The sequence below is a fragment of the Sinohyriopsis cumingii genome, chromosome 15 (genome assembly GCF_028554795.1).
Source record: "Sinohyriopsis cumingii isolate HCF-2022 chromosome 15, ASM2855479v2, whole genome shotgun sequence".
NCBI lineage: Eukaryota > Metazoa > Mollusca > Bivalvia > Unionida > Unionidae > Sinohyriopsis > Sinohyriopsis cumingii.
The window spans coordinates 131,301,304-131,328,156 of NC_142975.1; the positions used below are offsets into that span (position 1 = coordinate 131,301,304).

At 34.5% G+C, this 26,853-nt stretch overlaps 1 protein-coding gene across 2 annotated transcripts in view; it reads left to right on the forward strand.

Annotated features, from left to right (window-relative positions):
- Nucleotides 1-26,853, forward strand: part of LOC149782788 (trafficking protein particle complex subunit 8-like) — a 175,596-nt gene that overhangs the window by 17,542 nt on the left and 131,201 nt on the right. For both annotated transcript variants that reach the window (XM_089934298.1, XM_089934299.1), the window contains exons 4-6: nucleotides 11,115-11,289; nucleotides 13,208-13,373; nucleotides 24,394-24,529. In XM_089934298.1, coding sequence (XP_089790424.1) covers nucleotides 11,115-11,289; nucleotides 13,208-13,373; nucleotides 24,394-24,529 — 477 coding nt within the window. The remainder of the gene's footprint in view (nucleotides 1-11,114; nucleotides 11,290-13,207; nucleotides 13,374-24,393; nucleotides 24,530-26,853) is intronic.

Consider the following 26,853-nt stretch of genomic DNA (forward strand, 5'->3'; position numbering starts at 1 on the left):
TCATGTGAGAGAGGATATCAGACAAACCCAGGACTTATCCAACCTTCTAGTGAACTTTGTGTATGCATGACCTAAACGTTAACCCTATGCCCAATGCAGAACCTATCTTGGATATTTATCTGGCTGGATAAGGCACCTTTTGAACCAATTTCAAGGGCATCTCTGGTGGTCCTTTTCCAATAAGACCTGCTTCCTCAAGATGTTAGCAACTGCATGCAGAATTCATGAAATACAAAACCTATTAGCAGACCCTAATTATGTGCATGTTCTGACAAGACGGTTTGGTCTTGCTCATGATGGCATCCTATTTCATCACTGAGAACCATCTACTTCGACGGTAACTAAACTTTGTCATGAACCTGCTGTCTCATCTGGACATGGCAACTGAAGGCCACCTACAAGACCTAGTGGGGGCTTTCAGGTGATACTTTATTAAAAAGAGAGGCATTGCATCGAGGGAGATCCTGCCCCTTTCTACTTCTCATGAAATGACAGGATGATCTATCAGAACAGACTATCAAGTAAGGGTGTTATTCACTCAGCATATAGGGAAATAACCGCAGCTCAATGAACTTATTACACACTTAACCTCACAAGGTTCTAGCAGTTGCCACCAACCTAGCATCAGACTGGAACTGTTCACTAACCGACATCATTCAGGCTGTGGGATGGAGATCGGAGTTCATATTCTCTAGCTTTTATCACCAAGATCTGTCACCCCAGAGGGCCCAATTTTATCTGGTAGAACTTATGTCTGCAGCAAAACAGGTCACCCTACCAGATCGATTGACAGCTTGCTAGGATGAGGTTTCGCGACTTCCACCAGATTTGCGAGGGGGATTTTTCCCTTTTGAAGCCTCCCCCCAGCAGATGGATTCCCCTCCAGTCCAGTTACCTAGAAGCTGTCTCAATACTGTAGGGAACCGGACATGATATCTCTGGGGTATGGGGATGTACATTTCTTCACCTGTTATTCTCCTTAGGTATTATGATTGGGTAACATTTGAAGAAAAAAACAATTTTTCCCAGAAAAATATGTTTCTTCCAGAATACTTACCCAATTGTAATAACATACACCCTCTCAGTCTTAAAAGGTATAAATCTTCTGTGCTGTTCATTAGGCGATTGTTAGCACCAATCTATGAACTTACAAACAGTGATTAGCTCCTTCATATTCTTGAGGAGTGTTTTAAAGCATTGCCTCAACGTTTTATGTAGAAGAAAGAGTGTTGAAACAATGAATAGTAACACAAATTTATATTCTTTGAATCACCTGGATTTTTTTTCTTTTTGGAGTAAATCAATACAAGGTTAATTCTAATGTACAATTGGGGAATATTTACTGCCAAATTAGCCTAGATATGAAAAACATGGGAATACATGTTTTGACTGGTTTTGTTTTATTGAAGAAATGTAGGGATATCACACATTTATTTAGTTTAGGGTACTATAAAAAGTTTTTACATTTTTGACTTGTTTGCAGATTCCCATTTATTGAGAAGAAAGCTGCTGATTTCCAAAGTTTGGAAATTTTGACTACATGCTATTTTTAGATTTCTGTTTTTAATCAGTTTTGGCATAATATCATAAGGTTTACGAGTGGAAAAAACCCCCAAGAAAAATCCAAACATAAATGGTAAATTCAAAAAGGTTAATAGTTCTTATTACAAATGCATTATTCCGAATAAATTGAGCATAGCTAGATACAGCCATATAGAGGTTCAGATAAATTTAAGAAATAATCTAAAAATAAAATTAGGAAGTAAATATATTTATTCTATCAGAATACCTCTCTGAACGAGCAGTAAGTAGCATTGATGGACTTAATAAATCCGAATACAGCATATAGAACAGATAGAAAATTTGGCATATTAGTCAGTAAAGCACTGATGAGAAAAGTAAAACCTAAATAGACAGGCTTATGTTAGTGAAAAATCATATTTTGGAGTATCTAAAAGACATTACCTGGGAGGTGTGAATTTGTTTTTACATAATAACCAAAAGGAACAGTTCGCAAGTCAACTATGTATATGCCCCCATCAGCAGGGGCATCTCAGCACAGAACAAGTTTCAAACACTGATGAGGATCAAATTAAACTCTGAAGAATTGACAGAGGCAACAGCTTAAAATAGTTTGATTTCAGTAGCACTCCAGAAGAGTAACTGGAAGAAAGATAGATGGATATTGAAGTGATAGGTAAATAGTGAACTGCGGTCATTTTCTCCTCCCTCCTTTTTGTTTGACTCCCTCATTATTTTCGTAACAAGTGGGAGGTCCCTTCCCCAGTTAGATAAAATCCAGGCAGTAATTCTAAAGTGAAAGTGCTGTAGTTGCAGCTTGCAAAGAAAGTAGAGATGGTAGAGAGCCTTTATCTTGTATTTAAATTAGTAACTGAAGCAGAACACTTGATAGTGTGTGTAGTCATTGAAAACTGAAAACTGGTGATTGAAAAGTGACTGAGTTTCAGTTCTCCTGATCTGTATGAACTGAAATTTTATTTTCTTTAATAAATCAAATGACTTACCTTTTCAAAATCCATCTTTGGAAAGCTTTATTTAGACTTTATTGCTTGATAATAAGTTTTTGCTAAAATCCAGGTAGTACAGATGTTTTTAAGATTGATTTTTTTTAAAAAAATCTAGACAGTGCAGATATTTAAAAGGTTGATTTTATTAAAATCCCGGCAATGCAGATGTTTGTAAGGTTGATTTGTTTTCTTCAAATCCAGGCAGTGCAAATGTTTGTGAGATTGAATTTGCAGATGCTTTATCTATGATAATCATGAGAGTATTTAAAACGGTTAAGAATTGGCATCACATACATGCAGAAAAGTATTTAACTGAATGTCAGATTAGGAGATCAGAACAGAAAAAGTAAAATTATTACCATTATTTTCATCTTGTCAGATTTATCATGGTTTGAAAATTACATCTTTGTATAGGTCTTTGTGGGTTCATGTTATAAATATACAATTAAGCACCCCTAATTGGTATGTTTTATATGCACGGGAACAAAATAAAGTCCATTGTGCATGTGAATAGCCAGGTTTTTGAACCATGATAATCAGCTGAAATTAATAGTGTTCCTGCTAGGACTTGGAAAGGATAGGGCATCATTCTACCCAAACGAACCCAGAGTATGTTAAATTCATGCAAACCATACTTAATTTTGCATCATTGTACAGGAGAAATGTTAAGCTATAAAAAATAAACCAGTTTATAGATATATCGTAAAACTGCTTTTATTAACTTTATAAAATCTAACTGACAAAAATAATTGTACGGTGTATATTAATTCATTTTCTGTATACTAGAAACTTGATTATCTCAAGGCCTCACAAGTAAGTAACAGTTTACCTCAAGTCCAGACTTTGAACAATCACTCTTAAAGTGCTCAAGTATGAGACTTGCAAAACAAAAATCTTGTTCAGTTTAGACTTGGAAGGGTCACTAGAGATTTTTCAGGATTGAGGGTGAATTTTTCATTTGCTTAAAACAAGTTATCTCATCTACCACCAACTGCTTTTTTAAAAACATATTCTCACACCCAAGCATGACACCTTGTCATTGGATGATTTATCTAATCTTAAATAAAACATTTATTTTATTCCAATCTTGAGAAGTAATATGTTATTTTGTCAGCATTTTATCAGTTTTCTAATTTGAAAGTCAAACACTTATAAGGCCATATTGGCATTAAATAAAGTTGATTCAGGAATTCACGAGTTGCAGCTTGCTTTCTGGAATTGCCACAATACGAAATACCAGCAAAACGATAGTATTGTTGAAATGATTCATCAGTATATCTATGGTCTGATACTTTTGCTGTAAGCATACACGTATTGAAACAGGAAATGGAGAATGAATACACAATTATAGTTACTGTATGCGAGTTAGTTTTGTCTTAGCAGTTATGAATAATTACTATTAGTTTGCCTTGTTATTCTGTAAATTCAGAACTCGTCTGAAACAGCATTTGCAGATCTAGACACTCATTTCTCCTTCGAATACATTCCCAAATCTCAATCCCAATGTTAGGAATATTAGCATGCTACCTTGTGAATCCAGCCCTGCTAAAAAAATAAACTACTTTTTCTGTCTCTATCAACATACAAAGGGCAATAACCTTTGCTCATTTCCTTCCCTTGGCACCCCTGGTTTTTAGACTCACTGTTGGACTGGATAACATTGTCCAGTTTATTTTTCAACAGTCCAAGCCATTTTTGTGTTTAAATGACTTTTCCAATGTTCCTTTTGGATTTATGTGGATTAATCATTCTGCTACAGGTTGTATACATTCTTTTTACAGTTTCTGTCGAATGTGAGCGATCTTTTTCACCTTTAGGGACTGTCCATTTTAGACGGTGTCACACCATGCTGTTGTTGAACTCTGCATAGTCATTGTGAGTTAACATTGACTTTTTTTGCTTTATTGGTAATTGTGTTGGCCTTAGCAAGTTTTTAACATGATGCATTGCTAATTTATGCTTTGTTCTTTCCTTTCTTGTGTAGTTTCAGTAGAAGAGTCATTTAAATAATTAAATGTGTTTGTTCAAAGAAACTCTTTCTTTTATTCCCTCATTAATGTGGAATATATTTTATATTAGCAAGTTATTAGCTTGATGAATTACCAAGTTTTGCCTTTCTTTCTTTCCTTGGGTTGTTTCAGCAGAATGTCATTGAAATGCTATTTATGCGACTTCGGAGCATGGAAGTCTACCATGATTCTTATTTTGTTTATACTATGTATACACCGTTTATGATATGCTGCATCTGTAACAGATGGTCAGGGGATGCCTTGGTTACCATATTAGCTATTTAGTCACACACTAGTTTCCTAAGTTAAGTTTTTTTTTCGTCTTGTATCATTTCAGGAAAATTGTTTACTAAATGCATGAAATGCACATTAAGAACCATAGTCCATTTGGTGAAGGAAAGAGTGATGGAAGACAATCTAAGGTTTGTTGTTGGTGATACCGACTCATTGGGGATTATTTCCCAATTTTAGGTAGCTTTCTGCTTGTAATTACCCCCGAATGTCAGAGCATGGCCTTTGGGTGTATAGTAAGTCACAGTGCATGGGGTTCATATCGGATCAGTTATACCACTGTACAGTTACTGACCGTCCAGCTATTACCAACCGTCCAGCCATCACCAACCTTCCAACCGACACCAACCTTCCAGCAGGGAGACCTTTTGAGAACCTAGCCAATTCGTGTCTCATTGGGGCAGCATTCACCAGTTTTCAGCAGCCCAGCCCCTCCTTCATGTCCTAGCATGGTCTTCAGGCTGCCAAGTCCAAATACATAGGATTTTTGCTGGATCCATTCAATCTAATGTATAATAAAACCATATAGTTTTGCTGACTTTCCAGCCAACATTGATCCCTAGGAGGAGTTGTACAGAAGAACCAAATTTTGAGCTCACTGGATCTCCCTGTTCCCTCAGAATGGGCAGGGATGTGGTTGAATCCAGGTCATTCAAAGGGGCTTCAGGTTTCGTTCATCAACAGCCCCCTTCCCGTTTTCCTGTCCCATCTTCATGGACACACTGTCAGATTGGGAGAAGGATGCCTTCTACAACAGCAGATAATGGTCTTACATATAAAAGAACACAGGTGATGGAGCTTGTGTGAAGACCACAGTCCCCGGGGTTTTATTCAAGGCTGTTTCTTTTTCCTAAAGCAAACAGCTAGGTTAGACTCATCAATTGGAGTCACCTCAACCAATTCAAGATGAGATGGCGAGTTCAGTCTGCCTCACTGTTCAGCGGGATGAGTATGTCATTAGTATCAATCTGACTGACGCATACTTTCACATTCCAATACACCCTGTGTCATGAACTGTATCACCATTTTTGCTTACCACTTTCTGTGGCAGATTATCAGTTAAAAGTTCTCCCTCTGGTCTCAACATCAGCCCTTGGGCTTTTACCAGGGTTATGGATTACATCACCCTGTTCAGATTGGCATCATCTATGATGATGGCAGTGTACCTGGATGACATCCTCCAGAAACATATGGTAACTTCTTTTCTACAATGAGGCAGGAACAATCTCCTGTCTTTTAGATCATCCAGGCTTTCTAGAGAAATGGAAAAGGTTAGCCCATCATCCATTCCTGAATTTTGTCCATCTGGAATCTGATGTGACTTTCTCGTGTTTGCATAATCAGAATTGTCAAGCTCATTGAGTCCATTTCCAACAGTACTTTGATCTCAGAGAATTTTCGCAACTTGGTTTATTCAATGCTGCAGTGGAATTGCTCCTGCTCAGCTGTCTTTTTTTATGCATGGCTCCCCTTTTCAGGTCCTCTTGATCAAATAGGCATGGTCATGCTTGAGATTCAATCATTCCTGCATCAGTGGTGCAACCCAGTTTATCTGACCATGGGAATGCTGCTGGAGAAGCCACAAGCGGATATAACTGTATTTACCAATGCTAGTGCGCATGGTTGGGCTGGCCACCTGTTGCTAACCTTCACTACTGTCAGTGACACGTAGGAGTCAGGGGAAAGGCCTCTACATATCAACATCTTAGAAATGAATGCCATCATCAATGCCTTTCACTTTTGAAAAGATCGACTTTGAGGCAAGAAAACAGTCCTCATTAGGCCCAACAACCCAGTTGTGGTAATCTATTTCCTCCAATGGGGATACCAAATCACCCAAACTGTGTTCTGATTTGGCAGTTTCTATGTTGGTGCGACAGTCTCCATTTAAACATATAAAATTAGACATATTCCTGGCCGACTCATTGTCTTGGTTGACCTTATCCAGAAGATGTCTAGCCCTTCACAGAAAATGTTTTCACCATCGATCAGTTATCACTTGGAATTGCACACGATGGGGGCGTCCAATGGTTGACATATTTGCAATGAGATCGAATCACCGCTACCTACCTTTTCACTCCAGTTCCAGACCTAAAAGCTTGGGCTGTGGATGCACTGTCATTCAGTTGGGAGGGGTTGAGACCATTTGCCGCATTCCCACGGTGCTGATACCGAAAATAATCCAGAAATTATGGGGTCAGAATGGCAAGATGATTCTGATTGCCCCTCTCAGCTGGGTCAAGGCCTGGGTCACTGATCTACTCATTCTAGCAATGGATATGCGTAGGAATATTCTGGTCAGCACGAATCCTGTCCAGCAACCGTGGTCAAAGGTGGTCCTTCCCTGCCCAGACCGTCCTCTTCTACATGTTCAGCTCTTGTCAGGAAACCTTGTGGCTTGTGAGACAAACAATTAAAACCTTTGACTGTGGAGAGAATCTTAAGAGCTGATGGCCTTCCAATCTGAAGGCTTACAAGGGAAAGGGACTGGTGCCATACCAACAAATTGTCCCTATGCAGGCCTAAATCCTTCAGCTGGCTGATGTTTTTCTCCGGTTCTTTGAGGAGAAACAGTTGGCCCCAACCACTATCCAAGGCTGCCACCCCATGATATTTGACATATTCTGGCATCATAACAGACATGATTTTGGGCGGGATATAGACCTATCGGATCTTTTACCCTACCGGAATACTCACCCAATCAGATTACATAAAAACTCTCCCAACCTCCCTGCCATGCGAGCATCCTCGTTAGTATCTTGCTCAACTAAAAACTAGTGACACCTGGAGGTGCCAAAAGGAAGTAATGGGCAAGAGCTATTGTCCTTTATCTATTGATATAGACAGAAAAACACAATTTTTTTTCTTTTAGTAGTGTAGGATTGATGAGGTAGCAGGCTAATATTCCTAACTTGATATCATTAGATAATTATTCTCAATGAAAGGTAATTTACTTAAAAAGTCACTTTTCATTAGTAATAATGAGAAAGACTATTGAGAATACATGCTTGCCATCTATATATTAACACAATGTGACATGGTTTATAATCTGCCTCCCCCACCATTCCATACTAATTATCATAACCCAGCAGCATGTTCAGCACATAGAATACAATCCAAACATGTTCCACATGTATAATGAAGTACTTTACTCATAATTTATTAATTACTTTTACACAATTTTTCTACTTTTATTTGAATCTGGTCTGCCTTGGACGATTTATTTGAAATCTGCACGACCAGTGTGTCACATAATGACATATGTTACACTAAACTCTCGTTGGTCAATGTTGAACAATAACCATCAAGCAGAAATTAATGTAACTTATTTCCTGTGTGAAAAACAGGAGGTATTGGCAAAGCAACAGAGAAACTACATGCAAAAGTCACTAATTGAAGTGTAAAATACTTGAACAAAGACTATCAGGGTGTGCATTTGGTGAATTGTGCAAAATTTGTATGAATTAGCACACTTAGAGAACAGTGATGTGCAAGATCTCCCTCAAATTAGTTGAAAGCCCCACATATGAAAATGTGCTCAGGGAGGTATACAATTTTATTTAACAATCTTGTCACAATGTCTGCTTTTTGGAGCAGGCATCTGTTTACAAATCTGGTTTCTTCAAGCATGACATGAATGGTTGTTAACACATTAACCCCTGGTAACGAGTTTAAGTGGCAGGAGGTAGTAGCCTACTGCCGAGCTCTGTAGCATCAGTGTCATGTATGATACACTAAAGTGGGTGGTATTATAGAAAGACAGACAGATGTAGCTCTACAATGATACCAAATAATTTGGAATATCTAGTTGTACTACAAAATACAGAGGGAAAATTCTCATTTTTGGACCCTATTTTTTTCTACCCAAAATTTGCCCATGGTCAGAATCCGATTTTGTGTCCGGATTTTCGACTTTTTGGTCTCAGATCTAAGGCAAACCGGTATGAATTGCAAACAGACAAATGAACCTTTGCAAAAAGTAGGATAAGATGGGCTTTTGGAATAAAGAGTGGTCTCAATACAAAAATAAAGGGTCCGATAAGGGAATTTTTTAAAAAAAATCCAACTTTTACCCTTCTGCTCATGCGTGACCCAAATAGCCAATGAAAAACGATGTTTCCAACACAACTAGGCAGTATGTTGTTAGATGATCACCTTGAAGTTGGTGTTTTAGGATTTATTCTGAAATAGCTTTCAAAATGTGTTTTTTTCTCAAATTTCAGACAAAAACGACAAAAACCACCTGGGGTTAATGTGTTAAACTAAATTTGGTGCCCTGGAATAAGCATTATGGTGTAGTTTGAACCTTCCATCAAGGAAGTTTTACAAATGCGTGTTTCAAATACGTACTACCTAGAAAACCCAAAATATCTGATTCCCATCATGGTTAACTAAGTTTTCATTCAGCAAATACTACCTGATGATTGTGATGATGACAATAATTTTGAAAGTTAAAGAGGATATCAGATTATTGGAACTGGAAAAGTTGTTAATGGAGATAATAGTGAATGCTTTTTGGCCGAAAAATGGTGTTAAATATTAATCAGATGTACATGTCGGATGGACAAAATAGACGGCTTGATGGTCAATCTCCCTTTCAGCGGTATTTTGAAATTAAATGTAGAAAGAGCAGAAAACTGAACCTAATTAAAATACAAACAGTTTAAAAGTAGAATGAAATTTTATTTTTTCTATTATTAATCAGTTCGGCCCTGCAAGTCATATACATCAAAACCATATATCTTTATCGAGATTAATATGACTGAATAAATAAGGATGAAAAAATGAAATTAAGAAGTAAAAATATTTATTTGAATACCATTGTCTGCACAAGTAGACTATAGCAGGACTAAAAACCCTAATACAGCATTATGGAACAGATAGGAAATCTGCCATTATAGCAGTCAGTAAACTACTGATTCAAGAAAGTAAGTTATGTTAGTGAAAAATCCTACTTGGAGCAGATGTATCCAAAAGAATATCTTTGAGTTCCAGAAAATTATACATAACAGGAACAAAAATCAGTTTCCCAACATCAAGCTAACTAAGCTAGCTACATAAATGCCATTTCAGACGGAAGCACAGAACAATATTCATACACAAATAAGGCACAGAGTATACTCAGAAATAATTAACACATTAATGCTTGTACAGCTAGAAGTGACATCTTTTAAAGATTTTGATTTCAATGGAGCAGGAAGAAAGGGAGACAGACGTTGAAGTCTTAGGGAAATATTGAACTATGGCCGTTTCTTCCTCCTCTCCTTTTCTACTCCCCCCTTATTTCAGTAACAAAGGGTGAGGTTCCATTTAAGATAAGATCCTGGCAGGATCTCTGTTTAAGTTATACATTGGGAACAAATTTGGAATTTCACTTTTAATGCTGAGATATTTAACCAGGTGCTGATGGAATTAACAAATTAGCACAGAATCAGTGAGGGGGCAGATTTCAAACCACTGAAGTTAATCACCTGGTATCAATTTTATATAAAATAAATATACAGTAGGACTGGGTGTTGTCAAAAGTTTTCCTTCTTCACTAACAAATACAAGTACATGTGGCTGTAGCAGTCTTTTATATCTGCTATGAGTACATTGTGATAGATTTTGATGGTATTCATTCATATTCCCATGCTCGGATTTGTTCTGCATGGGTTTTTCTTTGCAAGAGAAAATGGCATTATTTCTTCTGTTTTGAAGATTACATCGTAATGTCTTCCTAGTTCAAGTGAGACATAATTGGTAATATGATGTTCTCAAAGCATTCTTGCTGTGCAAAACAAAGGGCCTGGTGGCTAAAGTGAGTTAACTGGAGCCACCATTAAATGGCCTAAAATGTTGATTAAAACTCACTGACAGTCTGTTTGAAATTTTTTTTTATCTTGTCATTGATGAGAGTTGCATATAAATATATGTCTGTCTGTAATCTGCATACTGGAAATACAACTAGTATGTCAACATACATAAAAGGGCATCACCTACCTTCCAACGATAGAGAGACCATCAAGTTCATATGTGTATTGATATGTATCATATTGCAGGCTGTGTATCGTGAATCATATTGATACATGGCACAGGTGTATCATTTCACCCATACAAAATAGGAACGAGGTGCAAAAAAAGCCACAGATTGCGGTGGGACACATATAGTTAGGGCTTCTGGTAGTTTGGAAATGTGCAGGAACGTTACAGCTTTCTCCCAGATTCTGCTTAAATACATCAATGGTTACTTATTATTATAGCCAAAGGCTTTGTGAAAGGAAGTGGATTCCTTAATGTTTACCAGCTATGTTTGTAGTTTCATCAGCACACACAGACCCGCTTGCAATGTTTAGCACACTATCTAACAGCCAACAGCAGCAACAGACCCAATTTCCAAACAAGCTTCCACGCTGGTTCTGTCCAAGCATTCTCAAGTACTATGTTCTGCTACATGATGTCACAGAGGGAGAGCAAGCCAAGTAAGTAGATTTAGGCATATGTACAGCTTACCCAATCGTGTTAATCCAGCTGTATCAGACAATCATTTTAATTTGACATCATGAACAAAGATAACTAATAGAAAATAATGATTGCTAAAACACACCTACATATTGTGAAGTTATGCCTGAAATTAATATTAGGCATGCTAGAAAAGTGTTGCTTTCAGAAATATTGCATTCCAAATGCTGCTTTTACTTAACTTTTACTAATCACCCTATTAGCTATGCATGTTTTCTTTTCCTGGAATTTTTTTTATATATAAAAACAATAAATATTGCAGTTCATGTTAATTTGTGGAAATGTATTAAATTGTGTTCATAATTTTTTTGTAGCTGATTTTAAAAAAGTTTACGAACAGTTTTACTATTCTTAAATTTAACTTTGATTCAACGAGAAGCTTGTTCATAAACTACGCCTTTCTTTCATCACTTCTATTTTTGAATATTTTGTGTCATAAATGCAGTTTACCACGTACATAGACTGGCTGTTTCCTGAGGCCCATAATGAGTTGGTTAGAGTTGAAGTGGGCTTCTGCCCATATAATATTGTAAAGCATACTTAAAGAAATTAATAAATACAGGACAGATTGTTAGCAAATATGAATAATGTTTGAGGAATTAGACACCTAGTTTGATTGCTGATCATTTATTCAAAGGTCTTTTAGATTTACCTTCTTGATAAACTTAAATTTCTGAGCAGAAATTTTAATGCTGAACTGGCATTGACATGACAAATATAAACTAGTCTGTGGATAATTCAGGGTTTGATCCTTATCTTAAAATAACTGACTGAAACCAGTTAACTTTATGCCAAGTCAACTTTAAAACTATGTTCAAAATAATGGAGTTTGTGTTGTTAGAATACATTGAATAACTTAATTGCAAGTAGCAAGCAGTAATAAACAGTTGTTATCTGGTTATATTTTCACAGCAGATCATATACTAAACTTGTAGGATGAATTCAAACAAAAGCATTAAAACAAGTTTAAAAAAGATAATGCTTTTAGTGTTTGTAGATGGCTTAGACCAATTATTGAGATGCAAGGGTCCGATAGTAATAATCTCTTCCTTCTGTATGTCTGTCCATCCAGTCAGCTTCTTGTAACCACCATAGCTCTGATCTCCTTGCACATAACTGGTTGAAATTAGGTTGGTGAACTGACTATTACATGTTACTGTAGTGGTGTCTTTTAAAGCTTTTTCTTTAAAGGCCCAATTTTTAAGCAGTTGTTGGTCGTTTTTAATAGTGTAAGTCTCCACTACAGCAGGCCCTAGCTGGGGAACCAATGAATATACACTGATGCAATTTGGTGTGTATATTGACTCACTATTCTTATGTGCTTTTATGCCACAAGACCAAAATTCCATGCATCTATGCCTCTATACAAGCCCCTAACACATCAAGACATATACCAAAAAGTCAGGTTCAATTAGTAAACACACAACATAATGTCTTTGAACAGTGACAGTCATTTAATGAAAATAAACAAGCAAACAAGATGACATTGTCACTGAATATATATACTTGTGATATCTGAAAAACCATTAGAAATGTTACATCAGCATGTTTGTATATACTGGTAATTTGATCAGTCTCATCCATCTGTGTGTCCATGTGACTGTCATTGTGTCAGTTCAAGTTTTTTTTTTGTACCTTTTTACACTGATTGAAGTAGGATGATAATATTTGGTGTGATTTTTCAATAGGACTGTTATATGACACTGAAGGGGTTCAGAGCCTTGTTGTTCCTCTTGCAAGTAGTGGGGATAAGATATGATAGTTGGTTCAGAGGTATTTAACAAAGTCAGGATATTAAAATGGTTTCCTTTATAGTTGTTTTGCAACTAAAGTAATGGGTAAAGACTATTTTCTCCTATTTTTTATTGTCTTTTCTAGGGCTGAAGCAATATATCAAAGCATGAAGTCCACATTTGGAGCACATTACTGTCACTTACTGCAGATCAACTCCAGGTCATTGTCTGCTGCAGAGAGCCTGAGGATGGACAACAATTTTCCTGATCCATGGAGCCAGTTTATAAGCAGATCCACAGTCGAGCAGAATGTAAGTAAGATAGAATGGTTGTTGGTAGTAGGTATGTGATTTTCAATATTTTAGCAGTTCTTCGATGTTTTCTTTGCTCTAAATTGTTTGGTTTGTAAACTAGCTGCAGGCACTGTGTTATACAGTTGATCTTATTCAGTCACAATATTTATGAATCCAAATTTATGGCAAAACCATCATTTACACCTGTTGATGGCATTCATTGCTGAAGCTATCATCTGTGGAATTAATCTTTATTGGAGGTTTTGTTTTAAAGGTAATTTTATTTACTATATCATAATTGAACAAAAGAATTGAGAAATGTACTTCAAATTAAAATTTTGGAATAATTTTAACTGAATTTTGCTATTAGTTTACATAGCTGTAAGTCTAAGTTAGCTTATCGCATGTCCTTGCGTTAGGTATGCATCACGCATTGTCCATTATTAACATTTTTGTTTCAAATTTCTCAAACATCACTTGATCGATTTTCAGTCAGATTTGACAGAATGCGTCCTGACAAGGTGGCCTTTCAAGTTTTAAGCAAATGATTCTGATATGTAATGTAGTGTGGTTGCCATTGCTACAAATAGAAGAATAAAACTGAACATCTTATGTTAAAAAGCCACTTAACATTGACTTATTTTTGACAGAAAACATTCAAGCACAAATGCATTTCAGGAAATAAACAATATCCACCATTACAAAAAAATTGGAAAATTAAACTATTTTTTTTCACAAATATTGCTAAATAGAATGGGACCAAAACTGAAAGGTTTGTAGGTTTGAAGGCCTCACAGGTGTAGACCTGATGCTGCTTCTTCATTTGGTATTGATGCTGTAAAGAGAAAAACAAAAAATCTGGTCCAGATGATGTGACCAGATCTAACAGAAAGCAGCTGTGAATAAAGGCCTTTCGTATTCTTAAAATAAAATAAGAAAGATATGCCTTTCAGTGTGCCTACTGTTACAAAAATAAAACTTTAACCACTCAGCAGCACTGGACTAAATTCAGCAGAAAGCATTTTTGTATCACAACCTTCTAAAAAAATTTTTACAAATGATTTAGATCTGCCATCCAGCATTACTTAAAATATAAAAACTTTCAGGTTCTTATAAACATCTAGAACAGACTTGGACCAAATTTGATGGCTTCTTGGATTAAATGACTTTAAAGTTTATTTAAAAAATTATTGATCTGTCACCAAAATATATGGATGAATTTGCCCCTCCCCCACAAATAAATAAAGAATTTGAAGACATTTTTTCATCTAGCATCCCAGCAACCAAGATTTCTCTGCCAGCTGCTCTTGCAGTTTGGCTTTTAAACAGACATCTGCCAGGTGAGTATCTTTGGCCTTTTGTTCAGTTATTGATAACCAGTAATCACTGTAACTAATTCCACTCTCAGATATATTTCAATTATGAAACAGTATAAGAATGTCTTGCATATATTTAGAAATTGAATAGCTTTTTTTAAGGTGTAAAATAAAATATTTATGGATCTGGGTCTTATAATATGAAACCCATCTTTTACAGAAAAAGCCTCAAAAGGCTAGATATTTCATTGCTTGGGTAAGTTCCAATGTCAAGATAATGCTGAAACTACTCTAAGTGTAATTGTTTGGCTTTGGTGTTCTTCAGTTTCTTTTAGAGAGAAGTATGTTCGCTACTTAATTTGTCTTTTCTTTTCTTTGTAAAACGGCAGCATGTAGATTTCAGCATGCACTTTTTCTTAAATTTGCAACTGATCTGGAAGAGAGGTCATGCTAGTTTAATTATTTGTATTGTTTTTGAAAGTCATCATCTTTTGGCTAACAGTTGAAATGATTTCAGTTTCTGTTTACATTTATACATTGTCAGCAGACCTTGCAAATAGGTTTAGTATGGTCTCTAAATATATCAGTTGATCTGGAAAATCAAAGGTCAAGGTCAGACTGAATGGATAAACAGAGATACAGAGAAATGTCAGCCATTGTGATCACTTCAGTAGAGATGCCCATCATTCAGAATTTGGAGTTAATGTCCCGAGTTGCCAAGCGTGTTCATTAATCGTGCCACAGTATACAAAAGTCATGATTTTCTTTACAAAATAAACCGAAGAAAAATGTGGCAGAAGTTGAAGCCTTACACAAGTATTTTCAGTCCTTTCAAGTCTTTTCTGGTAATTTGTAACATAATATCACTTTCCAGCAACTAGAGTGTTTTCGGTCCTTTCCTGTCTTTATGGTAATTTGCGACCTAAGACCAGATTCTGGCATATAATGTGCCATTATAATCAGAACAGTTTGTTTTGTTCCTTCACAGTCTTTTCCAGTAATTCGTATCATATGATCAGTTTCGCTCCATTATTCAGAATGCTTCATTTCATTTGTATGTGTTTTCTTCATGATGTACTGTGTTGTTTTTTTTTTTTTTTCTTCAAATTAGATTTCTGCAACATTTGTGTTTATTTGCGAACTATAATGGGCAGTGTTTCTATAAAATTTTTGTGGGTTCCTTGACTTTAAAATGTCAGACAGTGATTTTAAGCCCATCCTGAAGGCTATATGGAATAAAATTAAATTCATCATTTTAAAGAAAAAAATGTGTCCTTGGTGCTTTAAAGATGCCAATAACTGTCACACAAAAATTGAGAGAGCTGAGAATGGAGCCATGCAGTTGATAAATGGGGATCTGTCTTTTGTTTTGTGGAAATGATTTTGGAAAATTATCTTTTGGCAAAGCTGATATGAGCCAGTAGCAGTTTGAAGGACAATTAAAAAACATACACAGAGCTTTGTAAATAGTGTTATGTAACTGCACATAGAAATGTTTTGTAATGTTTTTAAATGAATTTATTATTCTTTTGTCTTCCATGTGGAATTTTTATTTCCTGTGGTAAGTGACATGAATTTTTCAGTAGAATCACGAAGTTGTACTTTTTTGTCCCTAATTTCCCTAGTTGGCAGTGGGCATCTCTGCTTCAGTCTGATTCCAGTGTTTGAGTAAAATATAATTTGATGGTAGCTGACAATTTACTGGTTTGACCAAAAGATTCCAAAAGTTTTTAGTAAAGAAATGTATTTCTCTTGTCTTGGTTAATCAGGTGTTTGTTTTGTGTCAGACAATACAAAAAACATATTGGAACAAATATCCTTGCAACCAAGATTAAGATACCCAACTATTCAGCTCTTGTACACATGGTTCATATTCTCATTATTGATCGTTAAAACTGATTGATTGCCAGTGTTGACTGATGAAGAATTCTGATTCTGAAATTGCGCAGTTGTGGTGACGATTAAAATGAACATTTTGAGCAAGGAAGAGAACCATGCCATTGTAATATTTACCTCTTCTTAAGCTGAATAGTGTAAATAGCCAAAAGGCAGATGACACTGAACATATCTTCCCAGACATTAGGGCAAGAATCAAATAGTATGTATAAATCAATGTAAGTGTCATATTTATGAAAATAAAAACTAGCCAAAAATTTTAGGTTTGCAAGGTGCTTTTGCCTGTTATATTTTAACATGGCCATGTTCTCTATGATGACAGATGTCCACATCTAAGACTCAAACTAATATAAATGAAATAATAATTAAACTGGATAATCTTAAGTTAATAATCATAGGAGAATATATATATTTTCTTTGCTATGTTACAGCCTTTCATTTCAGATGACAACTTTATCGGAATGATTTCTCTGGAGTAATTTGAAAAATCACCACTTGATTAATATTTTTTATTCAGTTTTATAATTGAAACAGAATAAACAATGATGCAAATAAATATTTATGATGATGCACAAGGCAAAAATGAATGTTAGCAGTTGAATGAGATATTTGTAAATGTATGTATCTGTAAAATTCTAGCCACTAAATGATTATGCACTGTCTCATTGTATGCCATTGATCATAAAGTTTTCAACAAATGTTTTTGCCCTTGATTCACCATGTTAATGTTTAGGAATTACAAGCTAAATTTTCCATCTGGCTCATGGTATTGAAAGTTGACCCCCAGGTTTTCAAGATGATGGGCCAAGTCAGACCAGTGGTACAAAAAACAATCTAAATTACTGTGTTGCTGCTTGTATGCTAAGATTCCATTTTTTCAAGCTGATATTCCTGTTTCACCTTGTTCAGGGCTGACATCTCTGCATGACCATTTTAGAGTTACCACACATAACTCATTGATGAGTTTAAAGATCTCACACATTATGATAGTCATATTCAGCTGATATCTCATTGATTAGACTTTCACACTTGTTTCATCATGCCAGATTTGAGGCATTGTAGTCTGTTAATGTCTTATAAATTGGTATCTCTATCACGAGTCTGTGGTTATATAGAAAAACTACTTTGTTGATATTTTACACTGATAATGATGACAATTGTGTTTGGACAAACTTGTTTGATTTTCACATCTATGAGAGTACCCCTTATTTAATGAAACTGGTCTTTTCTTTGAGGCAAGGTTGGGTGTTGAAATGAATCTCTGGCCTTGTATTGGAGTAGAGGTTGGGTGTTGAAATAATTTTGTGACCTTGTATTTAGAGAGCAGAGGTTGGGTGTTAAAATGGAATAGAGTACAGTTGGGATGTTGAGATAAAACTATGCCCCTGTAATAGAGTACAGTTGGGGTGTTGAGATGAAACTATGGCCCTGTAATAGAGTATAGATGGGTGTTGAGATGAAACTTTGGCCCTATAATAGAGCACAGATGGGTGTTGAGATAAAACTGTGTCAGCAAAAGAAGTTTTTTATTTTAAGAGATTCTAATCTGTTGACATGTGCAGGATATTTCAGTATATTTCTTTAAGTACATTTCCATTTTTGTGTGCTTTTTTGAGAGGAATTTTTCATTCCAATCACAAATAAATTTGTGCATGATTTGTACATATATTTTTGTTATGTTTATATTTTATTAATTACATGTATTCTTTTCAGAATTCACATATATATTTTATATATATATTTTATATATATATATATATATATATATATATATATATATATATATATATATATATATATATATATATATATATACACACACACACACACACACACGAGCCTGTGTTTTTTTTTTAAATTATTATTTTTACCTTTTGTCTTAAAGATATGAATGTATTCCAGGGATTTTTCAGCAATTTTGTAATGTTATTTAAAATGTTTCAGATCAAATAAAAATGTAAGATTTTATTCAAAACCAGGGCATAACAATTCAGACCCAAAATCTCACAAATTTATATTCTGTTAGTAGTGGACATAACAGTTATTTCAGATTTGTTTTAGAACTGGTTACTGTTTGGCAGACACATAAGATGGTCATTTTAAGAAACAATTTCATTATGGGGAATTATTTCAAGACCAATGGCCAGTTTCCACGATCAGCAATAGACAGTACATGATTCAAACATAATAATAGCAGACTTATGTTTATTATTTTATGGCCGAGTTTTCATTACGACACGTCGTATTATGATTTTGTTTCAAAACATATCTGAAAATGCTGGGATTGTGCAAAGAATGTAACTCGTTGTTCACATGTGATATAACTGCTCACACTACTTGTACTATCTTATCTTCCATGTAATATCTTAACAAGAGCATCCAAGGTATGACAGTTTAGTAGGTGAGAGTGCAAGAATGAATAAAGATGTTTTATTTGCAGACCCTTAACCCACCTGCTTGGCACCAGTTTACATGTGTATACATTATTGAATAACATTGTTCAGCAAACAAAAAACATTATGTCCATGCAGAGTGTTAAAGTTGACTATGGAAAGTTGGTACGCAACTCCCTCAGAAATTATAAAGTTTTCTTTAAGTGATAATTTAATTTTATGACCAAATACACAAGTTATACAATCAGATACCAAGAAACTGCAGTGAGATACAGGGTGTCTTTTCTATTTGATCTAAAGAAAATGACTTATATATCTGGCAGACCAAATAAGTTTCTTCTCACTTGATTTCTTTTTCTCCATGTTGACACTGGCTTTTAAGAAGGAAAAAAAATCATAAAAGAACAGAAGAATTATGGTTATAACTTATTGGTCAATGCCACTTTCCACCCATCCAAAACAGGACCCTCTGTATGCAACTGTTGCAGTTGGACCATTGTTTACATTTGAGTTGTCCAGTTCAACATGATATGCAAGATCCATATAAAAAATTTCAATTCTTACAATTCGTGTTACAAAAACTGATTTTTGTTTAATGACATCATTCAAGTTTTTCTTTTTATGGATTTCATTGAGTCATATTTTTTAACTGGTGTGATCTTTATTGGGCATTTTGTCTGGGAACATCCAGTTTTAAATAATAATAAAAAAGTGGCTTTTTATTTATTCTAATGATACAACAGGTGAGAGAGATCACTAACAATGCATTTGGTTTACTTTGTTGAAATCAGATATAAAATATGTAATAACTGAAAATTACTTGTTTTGCTAAAATTCTTATGTTTTATGTTAAAGTGTGCAGCTTTTTTCTATGAACATTTAACATGTCCAGGCACTATCTTTTCAATACACATTCTCAATTTCTTGAGAGGAAGTGCCCTGTTAATTAAAGTTTATTATTGACCTTTCTTATTATGTATTAAAGTTGTAAAATAAAAACTTATTTTGTATTAAAGTTGTAAAGTAAAAACTTATTTTGTATTAAAGTTGTAATATAAAAACTTATTTTGTATTAAAGTTGTAAAATAAAAACAAAACATGTTTTAAAACATGAGTTGTAATTGTTATATTGAGAGAAAAGAGTGTGGATGCAGAATTGAGGCAATTCAATTTGAAAACTATAGCAACTTATTTTTTACACTTAAATTTCTTGCAGAAATTCATAGTCTCTTTGATACCTTAAGAAAAATCATTTGAGGTGAAATTTTCTTTTTATTGACATAGATTGCCCTTGGTTGTTGCCAGTGTATTTACATTTGTTTTCCTTCATTCTGTTTGACTGTCTGCATATTTGGATATACCAGAATAGACTGAAGTAGTTGGGAAATCTTAAAATTCTATGAGAATAAATCTGCTAGAAACTCGTTTATTTTTTAACAGATGTGAAATGACCAATTCAGTTGAATCAAATATAATGTGTAGAATTTGGCAAGGTCTAAATGTATGAACTTTACACATTGCAGCTAAAATATTTTATATGATAGAGCAACAGGAGTAAGAGTCAGGGAAGAAAACACCCACCCCTCCCAACCACATCCAGGATACATATAAATACAGAAATATAGTGTGCTAGCTAAATACAAAATATTAATTAAAAGAAGGCAGAAGGGTAGCAAAAGTAGGTAAGACAACAAATGTATATAATGTCGTACTGATGCTGTAACAACTCTGCCAACCCCTAGAAATTTTTTTGGCATTATTCATGTGGCATAAAAAAAGTATAACAAGTGTAATCTCTATGTTTGATGTCACAAATTCAATGAACTGTATGAAATATATACATTTTGGTTTGCTACTAAACTGGATCTGTAGCTAGTTAAGGTTCTTGTCATAAATGGACAAAATCCATGTGGATTAGTACCAGAAATTCAAACAAAAGCATATTTAACCAATTTATTATATACAACACATGCTTTAACTTGTCCACATATTACTGTATAGTTTCAGCTGGCAGTGCTCACCCTACTTAATACTTGTACCTAAGCTTTCTCACATGCCCACATTGGCTGAACCTGAGACTCGAACCCACACAGACAGGTGAGATGGCAGTGATCTGTAATGGTGAGCACTATAGACCACTTGGCCACTCTGGGCCCCAAGAAACTGCCTAAAACCATTCAGAAATGATAAGGTGTTACTAAACTTACTGTGAATTATTCAGAGAGAATTTTAAAGATTTCCTGAATTTGTTTTAGACTTGTTTTAATTTACCTAGGTATGTTTGCTGCTGCTTATTTGGATGTTAGAATGAATCATAATCTGTTGTCATATTTATCCGATGTAATGAAAGTACAGTGTTTGATATTTATCGTTATATCAGTGCTTTCCTTATCAGCCATGTGATTTACTTTTACTTTGCACAAGAGTACTTTTTTTTAAAAACAACCTGTATCCCCTGTTGGGGGTGGTCCCCCCCACCTCCGCCTGCTTTGGCAACTCAACCATCGGCTTTAAATCTAATGGAAGGCCTTGTATTATTTTGATAAGTATAAACCAAATTTTTTTCACAATCTACTGTTAAACATAGATTATCTGGATGCCAATTATTAAGATTATTGTATGGATTACTACCATATTTACCTCAATTTTAATTTATTACATTATATATATATATATATATATATATATATATATATATATATATATATATATATATATATATATATATATATATATATCTTGAAATGAAACTAATTTGGTGATGATGATGCCAGCATAGACTAACAGCAATCAGAATCAAAACAAGCAAACACCAGTCCATACAATTAACACAATCAGCCATCAGTCCTCTGTTATAATTCAGTCAATAGTCCAAAAAGATCTCAGGTGTAATGTGCAAATGTAAATCTGTATCATAAATTTTAGTACTTAATGTTGCTTAATAATATTTTTCATTGTTTCTACTTCAGAATGTTAATATTTATTATGTTACTGATAAATATACAGTTGAATGTGTGCTAACTGGATCTGTTTAATCCAGGTTCTTCCATTTACAGTTCTTTTTCACCAAAATCTGATTGTTCAAATAACCTATTATCTTGACCAGACTTATGTCCCCTGATGGGTCCAGATAATAAATGTTTTACTGAGTTGAAGACAAAGATTTGGACATAATAAAACAGCCCTAAAATGGATGCTATGCTTCAAAAGACAACCTGTACACTTCCGTGCTTATAACAGTGCCACTGCTGCTATTTGAAATCACATGGGTTCTCAAATGTTGCCTATTTAACATCAAGGTTTGGCCTAATAATAAAAAAATGATAAAGGAAAGCTTGCTTGCAGTCTAATTCTGACCTTTGATATCACCCAAAATGACACTGGGTGAAAACCATAAGCTTCTACCTCTGCCTAACAAAATCACAAATATATGATTATGACTAGCACTAATTACTTGTTGAAAAATTAAGCCCACGGTCAATGACTCTTACATGTCTTTTACATAATTACCCACATATACCTTTGTACTGTTTATGTTGCAGCACTCGCATCAAAATTATTAAAAGATTTCATTGAGAATGATCTTCTTAAAGGTGAGGCAGTCACTGGAATAATTCCATGGCAAGCAGTATTCAATTCACTCACCTAAACTAATTGCAGTACAGGCCTCCATTTTATTTGGGAAATAAGTTTTTCCTGTAATGGGCTTTAAAATTTTTGTAGACAATGGACATTAAATTGGGCCTTTCAGTTTTTGAATCTTTCATCCATCTAGTCATCCCTTTGTTCATCCCAATTTTTAGTTATCATCCAAGTTTGGCCTGCATCATGAAATTGATGAGACCATAATTGTGATGGCAGTAGCTGGTACAGGAAAGTTACATTTCCATTTGTCAAAATGTTACCACGTGATCAAAATGAATTGCGTTCATTTCTGTATGAACTGTAAGGAGAACTACTTTTCTAAGAATACCCACTTCTATAAATAGAGTCACGTGTACAGCATAAGATAAACACTGCCAGTGAAGGCAGACACGAAGTAAGCATTAAAGGAAAACACATTCTTACTTTTTTTTTTTTTAAATAATTGAATACATTTGGCTTCCATTGGTTGAAGGACTGGTATTATGTTGACCTTATTATGATCAAGCAGGACAATCCCAAGTGCTATATATAGCTATGTAACAGAAAAACCCAAACATGTATTACTACACTCAATTAAGATTTCTATTTTTTAATGATGCAAACAAAATAACATAATGAATAAATGAAATTTCAATTATAAGAGTTTAACGTTTTTTCTGAGTTTATCATGGTATAAACTGTCAGTTGCTGACTCACACAGCTTACATAACGCCCTTTGGATGTTATTTGCCATGTGAATCGGCAACTGACAGTTTATACCATTATAAACTCAGGAAAAACAACGTTAAACTCTTACTTGGCTGAGTTTGACTGCCAGTTTTCTGTATTGTTATTTTGCAGAGTTATAGACCCAAATTGTGTGATCTACCAACTTTGTATTCTGCACCATAGTTATTATTGGGTTTCCACAAAATTTGATAGTCAGTTTGAATCTCAGTATTTCTGTATGATTTACTGGAGTTATTGCCCCTGATTGTCAGACCCATCCACTATTATTTCTCACACAGTAATCCTTTGATTTCTAATTAGATTTCAGTGAAATTTAATGGACAGCTTTAAGTGTATTAGACTTTGGCTGAATCTGACTATTGGCATTTTTTCGGTTATTTAGCAGTTATAGCCCCTGGCTATTGGATCCATTCATTTCATTTCAACATCAGGATTCAGTATAGTCACTGGCCTAATGGTTCATGGTCTGCGGTGTTTTGTGGAGGGCCTAAACAAAAATGTTGCTGATCCAGTTTTGAATATGACCCCACAATTTGTAAATCTTGTTATGACTTAAGAATATCAGATAATTTCAACAAACAGCAGTAAAATTGAGACTTAATGATTTTCTCTGTGCCATATTTTATTATATAACAAACTCAAATGTTGCTATTATATTACTAGAATGATGCATAAGTAGGTTCCACTATTTTATAGGTGTGAAACAGGATTATAGGAAAGAATGTGACTTTTATGATATTAACCTAGCCAGCTTTCTCTGCAAAATTACAGTCTCCTACTTCCAGTCAAAAGCAGAGCAATAAATATTGGAATTTGCTTATTCGGAGCTGTGTCCATTGATTTCTTTTTTTGGAATTTTCTTATTAACATTTAGTGAGGCATAAACCTACGTGACAATTAGTGATTATGTGTTAAAGCTTTTTGATGTATCTTATTTTATACAACTGATTGCTGATGTGATGTTTGACTAGAGGCAGAGAGAAAACACTGATTATTGCTTTGAGATTTTAGCAAATTAACTGCATATTTGAGAGAAGCATTTTTGTGTCCTCTTTACAGGAGGGAGTAGATTATGATGGGTCTGGCACCAGTGGAATTGAGGAATCCATATTCCCAAGCAGACTGGAGGAGGGGGCAAACATTGAAGCCAACATTGGAAATGCCATGATAGACTCAGTCACTGAAACTCCTACAGGTAAAATGCTATTGAAGAAAATGCACAAAAATCTATATATCAGATATTTCTGCTTATAATTATGTTTGACTGCAAGAAGATTCAGAACCAAGAAAATCTTATTTTTTCAGATCCAAACACACATGCTGACATGTGTTATTAGATTATAATTATCAGCAATTAAGCATTACATATTGGGGTTCTTTTGTTAAAGCAATTTTAGTGCTTAGAAACATTTGATGAATGTGTAACAGGCAGGTTATTATAGTTCCTTGATCATACATAAATGCTCTTAATATATAAAATTCAGAAAATGAGTTGAAAATATTTTCTGTGTTGTACCAGTCTTGGCAACAAAATTATTTGCATCATTCTTATATGAGCACACTTGTAAAATTTTGTTTATCACATGACATAAGTGGATATATTGTTCAGTGAATACATCATAATGATTCCAGTAGTTTTAGTGCCTTTTGTCAAAAACCAGAAGAGCTTATTATGGTCATGCATTCATCATCCATTATCGTTTGTTTCTTATTGCTACTCAAAACTACTAGGAGAAAAAGTGTGAAGTTTGGTACACTGATTTATCCAACAGTTCTGTTGACCCTACATGAAAGTAGTTATGCTCTGACATCCAATATGGCCACCATTGCAGCCATTTTGAAAATATTTGGAAAAGATAGTTGTATTGATATGGAGTTACAACTAAAACATTTATTGCAGTTGGTACTGATTTAAAGTATGGTGCTAGTGCCATGTGGCCAAGTTGAAAATCTTGTTACTGATTCTTCTGAATGGATGTTTGTAGTGACTTAGGTTTTCATTAAAACATGTCTTTAATAAGTAGTTGAACCTAAATGAAGATGAAGAATAACTGAACATGAATGTGATCATTTTCATTAATCTATTTATAGTTCAGCTCATACAGGTCATGCATGCATTCATTACTGACTATAGCTTTAATGGGTGTCATCGTTTAGAATTTGATTACATGTGCCTTTAAATGATGATTACTCACTTTGTGGGGATTCTTCTGCGTCCATATTCCTTTGGAAGGTCATTCATTACATGCCCTAACAAAATACATACAGCGAAACTGAATGTTAAAGTAGGCAAACATTTTTGGACTTTGTCAACCTAAAGGTGTGAGGTGTGATCCGGTACAACCAGATTGAATGTTGCATGCTCAGATATCAGAATGAAAGCCACATGTAATTTTTAAAAATTGTATGCTCTTTGCTTCACTCAGTTTACTGCCTTGCAAACACTGTAAAAGTTGATAGCAGAAAGAAATTTATGTCTGGATGTTTCTTGACAGTTACGGTACAGGGCTGTCAATAATCAGGATTGATTATACTTTGGTCAGACTATATTAGTAATAATTTTATTTAAAAAGAATTAATATTTAATATAGGATAAGTAAATGCACCTATATTACCACATCAACATACAGTATAGGATATGCTGTTGATCTTAAATTAGAATTTAAGTTTATTTCATTCATTTTTAAATGATGTGACCTTGGTTGCTAACTTAGATTGTAGAGTTATAGCCTGATTGCAGAATAAGTCCAAGATTTCCCACTCATATAAACATGATGCTCCATCTTCTCATTTGCATGTTTATTTCATTTCAAGTATCCTTTTTATTTTGAAAACTTTTCCAGTGATTAAAATGAGATCTATAAATATATTGTGAAAATATACTAAAAATTTGTGCTAATAGTCTAAATTATAAGAAGTTGAACTTGTTTATGTGATATAGTAATATTTTTGCCTATGTAGATTCAGCTGTATGATGCGTTATTGCAGTATTCACAATAATGTTAAAATTTGTATTTAATTATAAATTAAATTAAAATGATGTCCTAATCTGATGGTTACATTGATATGGTCATTAAAACACTTAAATGAAAATAGTGCCAATCTAACATTAAAAAAATGACCCATAAAGTGACCTTCCTGTAAACCTTGTTATCACAGCTTCTTCTGAATTTATGGTTGTGTGATGAAAATAGTGCCAATCTGACATTTAAAAAAAATGACCCATAAAGTGACCTTCCTGTAAACCTTGTTATCACAGCACCTTCTGAATTTATGGTTGTGCAAAGAAAATAGTGCCAATCTGACAAAAAAATGACCCATAAAGTGACCTTCCTGAAAACCTTGATATCACAGCTCCTTCTGAATTTATGGTTGTGTGATGAAAATCGTGCCAATCTGACATTTAAAAAAATGACCCATAAAGTGACCTTCCTGTAAACCTTGTTATCACAGCTCCTTTTGAATTTATGGTTGTGTGATGAAAATAGTGCCAATCTGACATTTAAAAAAATGACCCAT